Source organism: Panthera pardus, unplaced genomic scaffold (genome assembly GCF_024362965.1).
Source record: "Panthera pardus isolate Hobbes unplaced genomic scaffold, ASM2436296v1 HiC_scaffold_24, whole genome shotgun sequence".
Classification (NCBI taxonomy): Eukaryota; Metazoa; Chordata; class Mammalia; order Carnivora; family Felidae; genus Panthera; species Panthera pardus.
In genome coordinates, this window is record NW_026526810.1 from 114,767,364 (window position 1) to 114,786,254 (window position 18,891).

General features: G+C 46.4%; 1 protein-coding gene across 32 annotated transcripts in view; it reads left to right on the forward strand.

The window, feature by feature from the left end:
- NRXN3 (neurexin 3) overlaps positions 1–18,891 on the forward strand; it is a 1,570,655-nt gene that overhangs the window by 58,027 nt on the left and 1,493,737 nt on the right. For all 32 annotated transcript variants that reach the window (XR_008417276.1, XR_008417277.1, XM_053889672.1 and 29 more), the window contains exon 2: positions 8,355–9,770. Coding sequence is in view for 30 of the 32 variants with exons in the window: in XM_053889672.1 (XP_053745647.1) it covers positions 9,062–9,770 (709 nt within the window). In the remaining 2 variants the exon portion in view is untranslated. The remainder of the gene's footprint in view (positions 1–8,354; positions 9,771–18,891) is intronic.

The following is an 18,891-nucleotide window of genomic DNA, read 5'->3' on the forward strand; positions in this document are numbered from 1 at the left end:
CTTGGAGCTCTGGGCTGGGAGAGAAGAGGACGGGAGAAGGGAGGAGTCTGAATCATGAATGACCATGGCTTCTTGGGTTCCTGGCTGAACCTGGGGTGCTGGGGAAACTGTTGGCACCTTGCCAGGCCTGAGTCCTGCAGTCTGTGGGCAAGTGTTTGTTGTGTTTTGCCCACTAGACACCTCAGAGCTCCCTTGGGGATGGATTAGAAGTGGTAGACAGGGGAGAAACTAAATCCATGGATTATGTTTGATATGAAACTTAGAGGCTTGTCAAGATGTGGTAAGAAGGCATGACTATTATCTTACACCATGTAGTCCTTTACCTCCTTTGATATTCACAACATCCTGGAAGTGTATTCACTGTTCTCTCCAGTTTACAAGAGATAATAGTTTTCCATAGGTCACTTGGCCAAAAGTTAGTATAAAGACAGAGGCTTGTTCTGACCCCCACTCTCCCCTGCCAAGTGGTCTTTCCCCTGCACCAGACTTCTCCTTCCCGGTTGCCTGTGCTCTACTCATCCTTCAAGTTTCCATGTAAGTTCCACTTCTCTGAGAAGTCTTCACTGACTTCACTAGGCCAGTCACCTCATGTTCCTCTGGACTCTGTTACACTACATGTATAGACCTATTTACTACTGGACATACAATTCCAAAGGCTGTCCAGCCTCTTCTGGAATATCTCCAATGACAGGAACGCCCACTTCATCTTGAGATGGTCTGTGTGTAAGATAAGGACTCAAATACTCTTCCTCAGATGTATTATCTTTAAGGGCTGTAGAGAACCCGTGAGATCTCTCTTCCAATTTAAGAACACTTCAGGCCCCTGAAGGTACTGCTCATGCTACTGCCGAGTTGTCTCTGTAGGTCCTAATACCCTGGTACCTCCAAAGGTTTCTCATGTAAAGAGACTCAGGTATGACTCTTAACATTGCTTCTGTAATTGGGATGAATTTTAAAAGATGTCCATCTTCCCATCTTACTGTCCCTGAGCAGGCCAGGTGAGAGGTGCCAACATCAGCCATGCTGCCAGGATGAGGTATGAATATCAAGGGCAACAGTAACAGCAACAGCAGTGATGGTGAACATTTACTTGGTACCTATGCTTAGCATGCTTCTAAGGGCTTTACCTTGTAGTAGATGCCTTACTATGGCAGTTTGTTATTCAACATTTTATAGATGAGGCAGCTGAGGCACACAGACTTGCTCAGAGTTACACAAGCAGTAAGTAGTAAGTCTGGGATTTGAACCCAGGAAGTCTGGCTCCAGAGCCCAGGCCTTTGACCTCTGTGAATGGGGTTATTTATCCTAACACCGTGTTCTATTTGCACCCTAGAGATGGACCACTGCTGTATCGAGCCCATACTCGATAGAGCCTTCTTCTCACCTTTGATCTACCTCCTTATGTTATTTAGGCTCATGTCTTTCCTTTCTACTAGCACATAAGTGCCTTGAAGAGTTTGAGCTACTTTTTTAGTCTTTCTCTGTATAGCATGGGTGCTCTATGGTTAAAGAAAGTTAACAGAAAGACTTCCTTTCAGTTTACTACTTACCAGCTTACTTACACCTCTCTCAGATAGTGGGGCTCAGAATAAAAATCTGATAATAAAATTGACACAAATGATCATTGTCTTTTTCCTCTAAGTTATATTTTAACTAGTCTAAAATTGCATGTAAACTATCTGTCACAAAACACATGCAGTCTCTCACTTGTGTCGTCTTGTCTCTTTGATCCCTCCATCCTAGTCTACTATGTAGTTACAAACTATACCTTCCATCTTTATGGGCTGTTTATTTTGGGGGGATCAAGCCATATAGCTTTCCATTTACCTCCATCAAAGTTTGTCTTACTAAACACAGGCTGTTTAAGCCTATATGACCTCTTGGGATCCCACAGCATCACCTGGGATGCTCACAGACTGTCAGTGTTGGGTTACCCACAAACATGACGAGTTTCATCCAAGCTCTTGATGAATGTGAGGAATGGGGCAAGGCCTGTCCTCACACTAGATGCTGCTTCCCAGAAGGCTCACCCTCTTTGAATGTTGTTGTTCAGCCAGTGACACATCTTGGTTCTATCCACCTTACATTCCTCAGATCATGAGAAACTTTTCCAAAGCAATGCCTGAAGTCCATATGTATTATAACTCCGATGTGTCTCTACTATAAGAGATTACTATTCTTGACAGAAAAGGAATTCAAGTTAGTCTGGCAAGACTACTTAGTTTCTATGGAAAATTGAGTTTTTTAAAAAAACTATTATAATTAACGGCTTTACAAAATTCTCTCCCCACCTCTGGTCTCTTTTCAGCACAATAAAGCTCAAACACCCTTCTCTGTATGCCCATTTGACTGACTGGAGTTGAGGTCCTTAGAGGCCTCCCTAATCTCCCTTACCTTTCAGGGAGGCATAAAGACAGCTAACAGAGGGTAGGGTAAGCTTGGTGGCCAAGACACCTTTAAGACTAGACTCAGCTCAGCAGATTTCAAGGGAGGAAGAGAAAATAGAAGTGGGAGGTGGTGGTATGCTTGGACATGAATACGTTGTGAACAGAGGGAGCTGAGTGAGTTTCAGCATGGGCCAGGAAGAGAGGACAGTGAGCTCCCTGTTGAAAGACCCTGTGGATTTTTGCCCATATTTTCCAAGATAAGGGATTGCTTTTGACTTGAAGTATAACATATGTGTAGAAGATTATATACATTGTGCTCAACCAATGCATTTTCACAAACTGAGTCCAACGTGTAACATCACCCAGGTACATAAATAGAACTGTTTTACTCCTTTGCCTTCTTCTAGTCAGCAACTCCCCCAAGGGTAACTGCTATTCTGACATTTAATATCATAGAGTAATTTTGCCTCTTTTTGTACCTCATATGAATGGGACATACTCAGCGTGTGCCCTTCTGTGAGATTCTTCCATATGCTCTCTGGAGATGAAGACCTGTCATTCTCACTGCTCTACAGCATTTTGCGTGAATAGACTACGATTTATTTGTCCATTCTACCGCAGATGGACATTTGGCTATTTTCTAGGTTTTGGCTATTGTGAATAGCATTGTTATAAACATCTCATGCATGTCTTTGGTTGGACATATGTAAGCATCTCTGTTGGTATATACCTAGAAAGGGAATTATGGAGTCATGGGGTAAAAACATTCAGCCCTAGTAGCTACTGCCATATAATTTTCTGGAAGTAGTTGTACCTCTATCCTTTTTAAAATTTAATAAAATTCAAAAGTACCCTATGAGATAGATATTATAATTCCCATTTTTTTGGATGAACAAACAGAGGCTCAGAGAGATGCCACAGGCTGAATAGAAATAATAATAGGTCTGGGTTTAAATGCAGCCCTGTCTGATGTCAAAGCCGTTGCTGTGCATCATTACCCTGAACTACTTTCACATCTTGGAGAGAATTCATGCCTTTACCTTCTTCACTGCCTGCTGTAGAGTCTTCACTGTTGCATTAAGGTAGGGAGGACAGCATGTGAAGCTGCCCTAATCATATAGTGTCAGGAGGGGCATAGTTTAGTCAACTTAGTGAATCTCTGAGGCTATTGTATAAGACCAAGCCTGCCTTCCCCTCCAAAGCACCTAGGGATAGAGCATGCCCACATCCTATGCTTTTGCCCAGGAACATGGATGAGTGGGGGTGTAGAGCACTGATGGTGGGGGGGTGAGCCATCTGACATGTGTCTCAGGTCACAGGGAGTCCTGAGAGGTATGGGTGGCCATATGAAATGAAATCTTCTGTCAATGTGTCAATTACAGTGTTTTTGGAGGTCTAGTAGCCTAATTAAAACTTGCTTAAATGAAAAAAAAAGTTGTGGTTCATACAGTGGAAGTCCCAGGATCTATTGGACACTCGGCTTCAGGCCTGTCTGCATCTAGGTGCTAAAACCTCACTAGAAATCTGTCTTTAGCCACCTCTTGGCTCTGTTTTTTTCCTTGTTTCTTTATACTTAGACAAGATCATCTTGGTATCTATCATCAACTCTGGGCTTCATTCTAACAGTTTGACAGCATGGTGAGAAGAGAGGACCTTTCTATCAATAATTCCAGAAAAAGGCCCAGGGTTAACTCTGATTTGACTCTATTTGGTGGACAAGTTGGTCTCTAAACTAGTGGCTGTGGCACGAGATTGGAATGTTCTAATTAGGATCTGGGATTGAGATAAACCACACCTGAATGACCAGGACTGAGATTGGTAGTGGAAGTCATCTTAGCTTCAGAGTGGAGTGGGGATGTGGTGAAAGTGGGGTGAGTAAAACCAACAGAGAGCTATTTTATGGATTTTCTGGTTCTGGTGAAGGGAATAAGAGGGAAATAAATGAGCATTTCTAGTGGAAATATGGCAAGCAAGTCTGAGGACTGTGGCGTACCAGCAAGGGCTGGGCACGAGGACAGTCACCATCATGCCTTCACATACCCATCCTGGCTCTAGACACAGGCCCCATTTTCTCCTGCGTCTGTCTCAAGAAGTGGAGGAAATGGAGGGAAGGGGTGGAAGGGCAAATGGCAGCCAGCTCTTCCAAGCCAGGCCTCATGCAAATAGCCCACAAGTCGCAGTTGTGAGAGCCACACCCCGCCCCCAACCCAAGCAGTTGGATTGTGAGACATTTGCAAAGATGTTAACCCCATGTAAAAAGTGTGCCATTTGATAATTATGTAAATTAGCTGGCAATTAGATAATGTCACTCACTTTCCCTCTCCTGCTAGATTCCCACATAACAGAAAAGCGTTTGTGCTTCTACGCCAGCCCAGACCCTCTGTGCAGGCTCTAGGGCAAACCACTCGTACCGACAGCTGCCTGAGCCATCCTGTGGCTCAAGAGAGAGTGGAAGTAGGCTGACTGGGTGGAGAGGGCTCTCTGCTCCCATTTTCCCACTTCTTGAGCCTTGTGTATCCCTGCTAGAAGGCTAGAGAAGGCTGAAAAATAAACACCTGGGGCAACTGGCTTGAGGCCTGTGCTACTTAATGTAAGGTCATCTTTAGCTTTTGGCCATATTGGCAATTTCCCAGAGGCCATGGGAATGTCCACAATCCAAAAAAGCAATGGAAAGTCTTTAGGAGAGAATGTGGGCAGATTATAGGGTGTCAAGTCTAGATGAACCCAATTCTGATGTTACCAGTCCTGAAATCAGATTCTTCCTGGCACCTGTGGGAAAGAAAACTTGGTTTTCCTCAGATAGCCTTTTTGATCCCCTTTGATGCAGGGAGGGGAACATGGGTATCTCCAATGCTGGTCTGGGCTGGAGGGAAGGACTATGAATCTGACGTGAAAGACTCAACAGGCCGGATGGAGTTGCCACCCCAAAGCAGGCTGGGAAAATTCCCTTGATCTTCCTTATAGGGGAGTGTTCTGGAATGCTTAGTTCTTAATTCATAGGTTTCTTCAGATAACTAGGCATATGCTACTTTGCCTTTTGGGATCATCTGAGGTTGGTATCCAGAGAAGTGTGGGAGGTCAGGACTGCCATCATTGTGTAAAGTGAGGTAGTATGGAGGCCACTGCATAGAATAGAAGTCAGATGATGCATGGGGATGCTCTTCAGCTTCTGTTTTTACTTTCCATTCTCTCTACATATGTTTCTTGAGCTCCTGCTCCATGCCAAGGCCCTGTGGCAGGCACCATGGTGAAGCAGACCCTGTTCACAGGGAGTTCTCCATCAAGTTTTCAGAGCCTGAGCTCTTCGTTGCTGTGCTTTGTATCTCTGAAGCACACTTGAACCCTCTAGGTTTTGATTGCTTTAAGAACAAGGATGTTTTTTTTTTTTTATTCTGCTTTGATAGAGCAGTGTCTGGAATGAATCAGAGCTCAATAAACAGATTGAATTGAGCAAGTCATTTAATTTATACAGACAAATACGTGACTTACAGAGGTTCAGAGGTGACTTGATAGATAGTATAGATCAGTCTGGAAGTTTCTGGGACTATTTCAAGGGTTTCCCATGTCCTTGCTCATCCATAACACTGAGACCTCCTTCAGCATGTCCTTTCCTCCCACAGGTCCTGCATTGGCTTTGGCCATCTGAGCCTAGGCCTTCCCTGTCAGCCAGTGTACTCCCTGGTTTAAACTGGCAGGACAGGGAGAGGAGAGGGAAGTTCCCCCACCTCCCCAAGAGGTGAAGCAACCAGGGTGGTGTCACTGAGAAAATTTTCCCAAGCCTCTTGGGCTTACACACACTGAGCTCTTTTATGGCCACATGATTTTTATATTCTTGGCTCATCAATAATTCCAGGATTGGAATACCTCCCGTAAGAGGCTTATTCTTTCTGCTCACACCTGCCTTGCTCCCCCTTTTCTTGCTCCTCCCACTAACCTAAATCAAATGCATGACATGGGGAGGGGACAGAGGAGCAGCTGTCTTCTGAGCATATTTCCTGAAAGGGGCCCCTTTCAACAAGTTGATTTAAGGAAATATGTGAACGTGGCAGTTGTTGAAACCAGAAGGAGTCCTCTTTTCAGAACCAGGGTTTCCTCTCTCCCTGGGATGTTGCCTTTTGCCTTGGTTGGCATACTTCACCTCACACAATGGTCACATTCATCGAGAGTGGGTCATGTCTCATCACCTAGCCTCCTGATAATCCACCCTTGGCTTCATGTCTTCTATTCATTCCACCCTAAAAGCATCGGCCTACTCGTTGTTCTTCACACATACCAGTTTGCTCTAGTCTCAAGGCCTTCGTTACTATTACTTCTGGGACACTCTTCCCATGGCTAATTCCCTCACTCTCTTTCAGGGTGTTCTTTAAATCTCACTTTCTCAAAGACTCGGATTTGTGGTCTTTGACTATTTCCATGGTGTAAATACGCCTAGCATAGTTGGTTCCATGCTGCTAAAGTGACCTTAACCGGTTCAAAAATTTCTGAAGTTTTAACGGTTGGCTCTGACAAGCCCACATGATTTACACTTCCATGCTGCTGTGTCCGTATTCTAGTTAAGCATCTTTTGTACTTCTGGAGGTAGTACATGCCACACTTCGGGAAGCACTGCTTGGACAAAATCATGTATAGAATAAAGGCTTTCCTTATGTTGGATTCAATCAACCTCTTGTTGGTTTGATCTGTTTGTTCAGTGGGCATAGATGTTTGTTCCTGGTTAAGGAACATTTTCCTCTTCAAAGCAGGGGTAATAACCAGCTTTGCTAATGGCATCATCATAAAAATCGTGGACAGTAATGGTCTGATAGAGACTGTGGTGAATTACCGAATGTGCCAGTTAATAAGCAGCAATTTGAACAGCTCTTGGAAATTATACTCATTGCTCTTATGTGAACAAAGAAGTCTCCACTTGGCTAGGTGGGCCAGAGTCTGCCTTCAACATCTAGATCACCCACTTGACTGGGTTTTTGTGCACTTCCAATCAGTACAAAACATATGGAATGTGCTCTAGGTCTGTTGTATTCCTCATTTGTTGTTCATTCTGAAGTTGTTGTAATTTTTTTAAAAAAGTACTTGTGGTTTTATATACTGCCCCTACTCCACAGACGTACATACACTCACATCAACAACAGTTCTTCCTATCCCTTTGTATCCAAAATAAGAAAGTAAAGAACCTAGTGTTTATTGATAACCTGCTATCATGCCAAGATCTTCCATACATGATCTCATGGTGTCCTCTCTCCAAACTTAGAAGTTATTTTCCTCTGCTTTATTAGGGAGGGAATAGAAGCTCAGATAGGTTAAGAAATTTACTCAAAGCTCAACATAAAAGAACCAGGTTTCAGACACAGCCTTTCTTTTTTAAGTCTCAAAACATTTTTTCCTGTAAGAACTTTTCACCAACATTTATTAAAAGATGAGAGTTGTTTTGTTCGTTACTCACTTTCTAATTTATTTTTGCTGATTTTTATAAATATTTCTTTCACAAACTTAAAAGTGGGAATCTGTCTTAGGCCGCCTACACCCAAGCATTGGATTGTCAAGTTGAAAAAGAAAAATCTAAAAAGAAATCAATGTCATTTCATGCCTCTTAATAGGTAAATAAGTTAAAATTATGTGTGTGTATTCAAGTGTATGAAATGTTAGTACTTAACTTAAAAATAAATTTTAGCTATGTGACCCTGTGATATGAATATTGTAAAAATGTGCTGATACGGCTTTGGGAGTTTTGTACTATTTTTGCATATGGAAAAACTGCGTGCATTATTAGGCACTGAGCTCAGGGTCCTGCAACGGCTCTGGAGGAACCTGGGCCCTCTCTCCTGTTTGAAGCACCAGGCACTGGGGGAATCCTTAGAATAGCCAGACTCATAGTCAGCGCTCCATCAATATTTGTGAATGAGATGCAGTATTTTCCTGACACCGCCCTAATCTTTCTTTCTTTTCTGCCCGCACCCCTTCTCCCTGCAGATCTTTTTCTGGAGTCCTGAGAGGCAGGTTATGGGCAGGACTGCCTCTGGTCTGCACCATGAAGTCTGAACCTGCTCCCGCTCTGCCCTGGGCCCTGCTCTGCCTGAGCACTCAGCTTTGGGCTGCCCTGCTCCCTGCAGCCCCCCGCTGCTAGGAGGTAAAACTTCAGGACTGGTCCTTGGCCTGTTTTTGCCTTTCACCTGGCTCACCTCACTGCTCACGCCTCCTCCATCACGGCACCCCCAGCCCAGCCCTCTCCCCGGCCTCCCCGGCTGGGGCATTTGGGGGTCCTTTGGGAGGAGTGCAGTGCTGAAGGCTTCCTCCTGCCGTGGACCTTCTTCTCCTTGAATCAAGGCCTCCGGATCCACATGGATAGCTGAGATCTTTTCTTGGAGAAAGACACTTTGCTCCTCACTCTAATCCCACATTTTCCCACTTGACTTTCCTCCTCTTCTGCTGCCCGGTCTTTCCCCCCCTGCTTCTTTATTGGATTTCTTGCTCGTGCACCCATCTGGGGCCGTCTTGTTCACTTTCCTTCTTCCTCACCCTCTGGATATTTGTGCGTGTGCCTCCTTCCCTTTGTGTGCTCTCTGTACCCCCCCACCCATCTCCTCTTCCTCTCTCCCTTCCCGCTGCCAAGGGGGATTGTTCCCCTCAGGGCTGTTCCTTGCCAGTCTGCTCCTCTGGCCTCAGTCCTGGCAGCCACAATGAGCTTCACTGCGCACTCGGTTTTCTTCACCCTGAAGGTGAGTGTCCTGCTGGGGTCACTGCTGGGGCTCTGCCTGGGCCTCGAGTTCATGGGCCTCCCCAACCAGTGGGCCCGTTACCTCCGCTGGGATGCCAGCACGCGCAGTGACCTGAGCTTCCAGTTCAAGACCAATGTCTCCACGGGGCTGCTCCTTTACCTGGACGATGGCGGCGTCTGTGACTTCCTCTGCCTTTCCCTGGCAGATGGCCGCGTGCAGCTCCGCTTCAGCATGGACTGTGCGGAGACCGCTGTGCTGTCCAACAAGCAGGTGAATGACAGCAGCTGGCACTTCCTCATGGTGAGCCGGGACCGCCTGCGCACGGTGCTGGTGCTTGATGGTGAGGGCCAGGTGGGCGAGCTGCAGCCCCAGCGGCCCTACATGGATGTGGTCAGTGACTTGTTCCTTGGCGGAGTCCCCGCGGACATACGACCTTCTGCCCTGACCCTTGATGGAGTACAGGCCATGCCCGGCTTCAGAGGATTAATCCTGGATCTCAAATATGGCAACTCAGAGCCTCGGCTTCTGGGGAGCCAAGGTGTCCAGTTGGATGCTGAGGGACCCTGTGGTGAGCGTCCCTGTGAAAATGGTGGGATCTGCTTTCTCCTGGATGGCCACCCCACCTGTGACTGTTCCACCACTGGCTATGGTGGCAAGCTCTGCTCAGAAGGTAAGACCTTCCCAAGTCCTCTCTTACTAGAGACCCACCCACTGCATTGGGTGAGGCCAAGACCATGGATAGAAACCACCACTATCGTTGAAGGGCATCTTTAGCTACATGTTGGATAATTGGGTCCCTTTCCCTGAGGAGGTGGTGTACATCCTTCGATTGCTGTCAATGGAAAACCCATCAGATCTTGGCAAGGAGAGAATCCTGGCTACTCAACCATGGGCTTCTTACTCAGATGTTTGGCTGTACTCAAAGGGCTAGATGGAGCAGGCTGAAGGATGTGTGCCCCAGATCAGCTGCTTCCACTGCAGACAGCAGGGTTAGCACAGAGCAAGAATCTGATAGAAATGGGCAGTGTGGCTATCTCTGTCCCTCCTGATCCCTTGGGAGTTGGGCCCTTGGGATGGGTGGGACACTCCTCATCACTTCCTCCTTAGTCCCCAGGAAAAAGAGTGCCCATGCCAAGGAGAATGAGGGTGGATGGATTGCAGGTCCATTCTTGGCCCACTATCATCCCAGCCCTTCCATTTGCTTCTCATCCCACAGTCTTTGGGGAGGTGCCTGGAGGGTGGAGGAGGCAGCTGGGGATGGGACTACTCACCTCCTCATTCTAGTGGCAGGATTTTTCGTGTGAGGTTCCTCTTTCCTGTCCTCCTCCTCCTCTCCATGTACTGAGAATGGTCAGGAAGGCACAGAGACTGACAGGAGCCTTGTCTAGCCAAACCCCCAAGGGGGCTGGCAATACTCAGTATAGCCTTGACGAGCCTCTCAAGTTCAACCACAGCTTCCCAGGGAGAGGGAAGGTGAGGCTCATGCCTGAGGACTTAGATTGCCCTCACCTTATTCACCAAATTCTGACTGTATGGGATTAGATCCGAGAGAAGTGGCCCAGACTCTACTTTGACAAGTACCTAAAATCCAGATTCATGGACTCCAGGACTCATTGAAGGCCTGGCTTTGAGCAGGAGGAAGCACTGAAGTGACAAAGAATGTGAGAACTGACCACAGGGGTATGCATGTTGAGAGGCTGGAATGAGAAGGAGGCAAAGAAGTTTGATTTTCTCCTTTTTGAATCAAGCCCTGGATTCTTCTAGAAATGTTTTGCCATCCCATTCTGGTCTCTCCAGGAAGGTGGTGGGATGGTATAGGGCAGAACAGTGTTCTCAACATTGGCTTTGCGTATTAGGATCACTTGCAGGGTGGTTTAAAAACTCTCAGGCCACCCTATGGGCTAATTCAATCAGAATTTTGTAGGGGGTGGGATCTAATGTGTATTTTTAAAGCTCCCCAGATGATTCTACTGTGCAGCCAAGATTGAGAACCAACAGGTCAAGGGAGGTCAGGTAGGTGGGGCTAGGTGAGTGTCCCAGCACTGACTTCCAGGATTTTTTCATTTTGGTGAGGCCCCTGCCTTGGGATTTGTAATTAAAAATAGTGTCTGTAGGTGTTCCTCAAGCCATCCCATAATAGCCCAACCCCTAAGCAGGTTGTAATTCATATGAATTTTAACCACTCCTATTAAAAATGTTTTTTTTTTAAATCAAAGCTAAGTTTATTTCATAGGTGGTGGATGCTGGAGAGTAGGACACTTCGAGGATCTTGTTGGAGACCCCTTTATAGGTCATGTAGGGGCTATTGTGGGAGCCCTTCCCAGGTCTCTGCTGCTTCTTTCCTCTGCTGGGCTGGGCATCACATCTTCCCTCCTGTGGCTGGGCTGCGGGAGAGGGAGATTCAAGACATGCGTGCCACTTTTTATTGGCTTCTTTTTTTCCCCATGGAGCCCATTGGAAAAGTGGATGGGGAAGAGGACCCGAGGCCACCCCAGCCCACAAAGCCACTTTGGGAATGTGGTTATTGAAGCACTTCTTATAAGCAGGTGCCTTCTGGAGCTGACTCGTTCCAAAGCTTCTTCGCTTTGGAGAAAGTTCTGCCTGAAGACGCTGACATCTTGTTCGCCCAAAGGGTCTGCTCTGTTCTCAGAACTTGCATTGAAAGCTGGCATTCTTCCTTTCTAGGGACTAGGGTGTTTGCAAGTGTGTTGTTAACTTGCTGATTATCCCTGATTGCATTCTTTGTGTTTAAAAAGAACTCATTTCCTTTGGGCAGGTCTGGATCAGCACTTTTCTGCAGGAAGAATTTCCATACTGTATATGTATATGATTTGTCTTTTCTCTCTCTTTTGGGGTGTGTGTGTGCGTGTGTGTGTGTTTCACGTCTCCAGTAGCATTTCTTTGGAGCAGATTGTAGGCAGTCAATTTTTTAATAGCTAAATACAACACGGATATTTTAATAATAGTTCTTTCTGCAGGGTTCAAATCGTCTAGTGGCTGTGGATTGATACCTCTATCTGAAGAAGGCAAACACAGAGCACAGCTCATTTATTCTCCTGATACATAAATAGAGTAAATGAACTCTGTCGTAACAGTAACAGTTGGCTGGCTTGGAACAGAGCAGTGCAAAGGTTGAGGTGAGGGTGGGTGTTGGGAGAGGTATCAGAATTGACTGTTGATAACTTGGAGTCTGTTGATCCTGGTAATTGTCATCATGTCTAATCAGTCACAAAAAATACATTACAGGCTTTTAGAAAATACCCGTTCTCTGTACACATAGTTAATTTTTAGCTAGTAAGCAGGAAAAGCTCACCTGTAAAATATTAAGGGGGACAAATTTAAGCAAATGTACCTAAAACAAGATGAATAGTCTAAACAAATGCCTACCCATTTGTCTAAAGATGATGTGGTGAGGTTGGCTGTGAGGATGCATCCACTCCCTACTCTGCCTCCTTTCAGTTGTACACGTCATAGACCGGAAACCAGCATACTTATTCCCAGCTGTTGGTCCTGTGTGCCAGGCATCTATCTGATTGTCCTGATTTGTAGGATAGGCCTTGACATTTGATTGTGTGAGGGCTTGCACCCAGTTTGGAAGATCCATTTTTTACTTCATGCTTTAGCAATTCAAGAGCAGGAAGAGCTGGGAGGTCTCCTGCAGCTTCAGATGGATGTGGTCGGGGCCTATCAGAGGCACTCTCTGTGGTCCATTAGCTTCTAGCATGCTGGCGGCATTGATGTTTGCTTGGCCTGTCTGGCTTTCCATGCCTTGATGGCTCCAGAATATCTCTGTGCTGCACCCTGGGAAGAATGCACAGATGGGCCTATCTCCCCTATGTGCTTTGGGCTCTTCTGATCCCCCATTGGGTGTCTTCTCTAGGAAGAACCTAGAAGATACTGGAGATGGTTGCTGTGGAAAAGTTGGGCCTAGGGGTTGGAGGTCCTGGACTCACTATCTTCTTTCATGTGGTGAAATGTTATTTTCTCTGGCTGCAGACTGAACTCCACACATCCTACTTGAGAAAAACTTCATTCCTAGGCTCCTAACTTAATTAATGGTCACATTGAACATTCTGGCACATGGTGGAGAAAAGGTCCCAGATTTTTACTTCCAGGTGTTATGTTTGTAAACAAAATGTTCCGGTGCTCAACTTTGGACTTGTTTGTGTAATCTTGCCTTTTTAGTAAGGGTCTTAGAGGACAGAAGAAGTGCAGGTAGTTCAAAATGATTTTAAAATTAAACATATCTATTTTGGAATATAGTCGAGCTATGGCACAGCATATTCACTGGTTTTGATCTAGCCCAGTCTCCTGTTACCAGTATCCTGGAGCTCACTGGGCAATGAAAAGGTATCCTGAGCTCCCCCAAAAGAGCTGTCCCCTCATGGGTCATTGAGAGTTTATTATTACCTTGAAATGAGTTGAAATTGATACTTTATTTTTAAACCATTCTTAGTTATGAATATGCATGTATTGAATTTCTTAACAACCTTATGGTCATGAAGAATTGATTTGCTCCCAAGGTGTGTACATTTCAGTAATAGTCTTACTGAGGAGCTCCTTGAGTATGAAGTCAGCCTGTTGCAGGTGGGGTAGGGCCAGGGAAAGATGGAGAAGGCATCACATGGTGATTTATCCTCCCAAGTCTCATTAAATGGGCCTACCTATATCACATACTACTTGTGTGTCCCCACTTTTAGGTTAATTCAGTGAAGAGTCATGAGGTCCTATTCAGTTGGGGGAAAAAATGTTCATTGTCTATCTCTTCCTGCTGACTTGGGCAGGTGCCCAAACCAGAAGCTGCAGTCTTGAGTCTTAGCTCTTAACTTCTCAGGTGGTGTGATCCGACAGTGAGGTATAGCGGTGGGTGTTGGTGGAAGGGGCCCGAGCCTTATTACAAGCACACCGTTGAGTGGTACCTACTGGCCTCCCTTTCCCATCCCTCTAGCTGTCTGCAGCTGCAGGTTGGTTGGATTGATGGCTCAACACCACTGTGTGGCCTTAGTATGCCTTCCTGAAAGTGAATTTTAATTACTTTTCTTTTTACTGAGGATTTTGTGACTCTTCCCCCATTTATCCAAGCCAGAACTGGGATGGAATGATGTACCAAGAGACTGTTTTCCCCTGAGCATTTACCAAGGGCCAAAGGCTTCCAATGCTGAAGTTAAGGTTCTAGTGATTGCCCCAGCTGATCCTCCATTTCTGGGCATTTGTGTAAAAACACAAACATCTCCCTCCCCATCCCCAGTGCACATCCTGCTGGAATTGTAACATGGCAGTGTTGTTCCTAAACCATGTCAACCCTGCATGGCTTGGGGATAGGGGTGGGGGTGGGAGCTGCAGGGGAGTGGTGAGCAATCAGTAAAGACTATCTCTTCAGAATCCTTCTCCCCAGTATGGAGACTGTGGCACAGAAGCAAGGGCTTACAACATGCACAAAGGAGAACTGCGGCTTCTGAGACTTGATTCCCACCCAGCATTCAGGCGTTAGGTGGGACCAGCCCAGCCAGCCAGCAGGGGCTGTCGCTAAACGGAGCCTGAATAGGGGTCTGATTGCTCCTTTTTCCTCCTCTCCTTCTGATTACCAAGTGAGATTTCCTGGGTATGCTGTATGCTAAATGGCAGAACAGCCGCCTGCCACTTGCACCAATTATCCCTCTTTTAACTGCCGAGGGAAGAGCAATTTTTTTATACCCCCCACCCCCCACCCCACAGTAGCATCTCTGCCTCCTTTAAAGAAATAAGACTGCTTTTCCTTGTTCCCCCTTCAGGGGGGTGAGAACAGTCTTCTTTCTCCCTTCGCAGAATCCATACACCAGCTGCAGGCTACAAAGGGGGTGGACACGGGGTAAATGCTTCGTCCGAATTCAGTGGGGTTGAGGGTTACCCAGGCATTTTGCCAAGAGCCTTGGAGTGGCACGTGAGCTTGCATTTGCATTTGGTAATGAGACACCACAGGCCCAGCACCAGGGGCTAATTATCTTCATGGCCCCTATCTTCCTTTGCAGGCTGTCAGGGAAAGATGGTTTCCAGTTCCTAGGGCAGCTGCCCATCAGCTGGGTCCTCTGCCCTCTTTGCGGGACAGAAGAGATAGGGTGTATGCTTGGGGGATGGGGCCAACATACTCTCCCTGCAGTGGGTGTCCTGTGCAACAAGGCCCAGAGGTGGAACTTGAGCGAGAGGCTTCAGGGCAGGGCTGTGAGGGTCAGGAACCCTTCCTTGGATAAAAATAATAATGATGTCAGTATTACTATTATCGAATGCCATCATGTGCCTGACAGCCTAGGTGCTTTATGCGCATTGTCTCATCTAATCCTCACGGCACTCCTATGTGGTTGATATCATTAACTAGCCCCACTTTACAGATGAGGAAAGTGAGGAGCAGAGAAATTTGGAACTTGAAGAAGGTTTAGTGTAGTCTTAAGAGCATGGCTTCTGGAATGAAAAAGACTGGACTTCAATCTGGGCCTGTCCAGTTATAAGCTGTGTGTCTTTGGAGAAAGTTTTAGAAGATTCAGTATGCTCATCAATAATCGTAATAATTAATAGCAGCTACCATTCAAGGAGTGTCTACACTATATTGACTGCTGTGCATGAGTTAACTTTTATAACCCTCACAGCCACTCAACACACCATCGTTCTCATTTTTGTAGACAAGGAAGTTAAGGGACGAGAGGTTCAATAATCTGTCCAAGGTCACACAGCTAATAAGAGGCAAAGCTGAGGTTTGTATCTAGGCAGACTGGCTTCACAGACCACACTTAACCACTGTACCATCCTGCCTTGCAGCGAATCAGGGTAAGAAATTGTATGTCGTGGAGTTGTTGAGAGCATGAAAGCAGATGAAATGTACGGAGTTATCTACATAGTCTCTGGGAAAGAACAAGTCCTGACTCCGGGCTGTTGGTCTTCCTGGTGCTTGTAAGAATGAACTGTGTGTCAATTTGGTCTTGTAGAAGGTTTGATGCTCCCCTTTGAGTACCCCCACCTCTGCCATTTTCCTGCATCCCAGTTTGAGAAATGGTAGAAACAAAAGGAGGGGAATTCAGTTTCATTGCCATTTTGCCCCTGCCTGAGAGCCAATGATAATGGTTGTGCCTGTTGGACCATATTTGGAACTCTTTGCAAACCTGTGGTGTTCTGGCCCCCATAGCAACACAATGAGGCAGGTAGGACAGGCTTTACCATCCCACTGAAAAGTGAGGAGACCCAGACATGAGGCTCCAGTGAGCTTGTGGGTATGAGGGCAAGTTTGGATGCTGCCTGTTTGGCGGGTGTCTCTGGGACCTAAAAACCCAGATTCCCAACGTGGCATTTTATTTCTGCTCCTAGGCTCCCTTCATTAACACAAATGGCCTGTGTCTCCATTGTGAAATGGAGCGTTGCCTCCCTGGATGCTGGTGATAAGCAAAATGTCAACCTCCTGGTGTAGGAGGTTATCAGCTCGGCCAGTCCCAAGGAGCCTTACTCCTCCCAGACAGACAGAAAGCCAGAATATGAGAGAATGAGAGAGGATGAAATGAATGTGTCTGAGTATTCAATTCCCACCCTCAAGACCCTGGTTTGAAGTGAAGTGACTGGGGATTGGACCCATGGGTCATGAGGCATTTGGAGCACAACTACACCACGCTGGAGCATCGCTGGACAGCATGACCTCTTCAGACTTAACCTTTGGTTTCCCAAGTACCAGGAATTGCCCAGCATCACACCCAGGGTTGGCGGTAAAAGATGGAGCTCCTGGATTACTCTGTCAGACTCCTTCTTGCTTTCCTGCTGCCTTCTGACTGTCTTCACAGCTAACAAAACCAAACTCTCTTTCTCTGTGTTTGTGCTTCTCTTTCCCTTTGTGTGTGGGGGAGGGGAATCAATACAGAGGCGGATTTAACCAGGAAACAAAACCTTTCATATATCCTCACTTGCGTGGTCCCTTTCAAGGTGCCATACTTAATGCTGTTTTTGTGATTTTTTTTTTCTTAAGGAATCCCGGGTATCATCAGCTTCCAGCTCCACCTCTGTGGATCCGCCTCTGTTAAGACTTGTTGCTGCCCAGTGGCAGCAATGTTGCTCTGGGTGTACATGTGATTCCCCAGTGGCCTACGACCCTTCATCACAGACACACTTTCCTTCACTTCATAACCGGCAGGGCAGGAAGAGCCTTGGAGGGGGAGTGTGGAGGATGAGGGGCATCTAGGAATGTTATATGGGGAGGCATCTAGGATATCCAGTGGGCAGAGAGAGGCCATGTCTAGAAATGTTTATTGTTGATGCAGAGGAAAGTGCTGGTGTTTAAAAAGAGGGGGCACCCGCATCCTCCTCCTGAGGTTTTCCCAGCTATAGTTGGGATGTTTGGTTCGCTGCGGCTCACTGGGGGGCTGTGTTACAGGTGACAGGCTGTGGCTGACAGAGGAGAGGGACAAAGCGTGGCTCGGCAGGCCTGTCTCCGTGATCTATTTGGGAACTGACAGTGCTAGTGGGTTGTCATTACTGCCGTTGTTCTCCAGAAATTGATGTCTTTGGGTAACCTATTCGAAAGCAATACGGGGCCCTCTTTAAATGTGTCACCATCTATATCTGCTCTCAGACCTCCACTGCTGTCCACAATGTTCCTAAATAATGCATTTTCCAATTAAAAAAATTTTTTTTAATTCAGGAACCAATACTAGCAAGCTTTTTTTTTTTTTTTAAATTTTTTTTTCAACGTTTTTTTATTCATTTTTGGGACAGAGAGAGACAGAGCATGAACGGGGGAGGGGCAGAGAGAGAGGGAGACACAGAATCGGAAACAGGCTCCAGGCTCTGAGCCATCAGCCCAGAGCCTGACGCGGGGCTCGAACTCACGGACCACGAGATCGTGACCTGGCTGAAGTCGGACGCTTAACCGACTGCGCCACCCAGGCGCCCCACTAGCAAGCTTTTAAAAACAAATTGATCTCACAATCATCTGGCCAAACTGCCCAGCTCTGCTCTGTGTTAAAACTTACTTCACACGTGGTCCTACAAACGGCTAATGTTTCAGCTCTTTGGGGGGAAAACACTGTATTCTGTGAGGTACACAAGGGCCTGAAGAGGATGGAGATGAAAGAAAGGCAGGGACATGAGCTGGAGGCAATATGAGGCTCTTGGTTTAAGCTGTGACATGCACTTAGGATCCTTTGGGCTTAACTGAGGCTCTTATTTAAGTATCTTTGCACCTAAGATGACTCTGAGGAGCTTTTCTGTCAAGTTTCTCCACGAGACTCTCTACGTCTGATCTTCTGATATTTTTGCCTCTTGACTGCTGGTTTAGTTCTCCTGAAGCAGTTCTATTTGCCAGTGCAAAGTTCTTAGAAGACAGAATCTCAATAGTCCCGTGGTTGTTGGCAACACATGGTTGGTGTCTTTGCTGTCTCAGGCAGAGCGTTCCAGGCAATCCCATACCCTCTCCTCCAGGTATTATTGGGAATGTGTTACCTGCAGCCCCAGGAGAATAGACAAAGTGCAGCGAGAGAGTGTTGAGCTTTTTAGTTAATAAGTTGCTTTAAAATAAAAACAATACCCCTCTTGTGAGGAGGGACCAGCCAGGCTGAAATCACACGTATGCGATCCAAACAGTGGGAACAGGGCTGGCAAGGCTGGGAACTTGCCACATTCTCATGATTTCTTCCTTCCTCCTCATTCTCTAAGGCTTCTTTCCTTTCCAGAAGGGGTCCTGTCTCTTGCATGGCTAGCTTGGACTGCTAAAGGAAGCGGGAAGGGTGAGCTTAAAGGATGGTAAGCCTCTCACCTGTGGGATTCCTAAAAGACTAATCTTC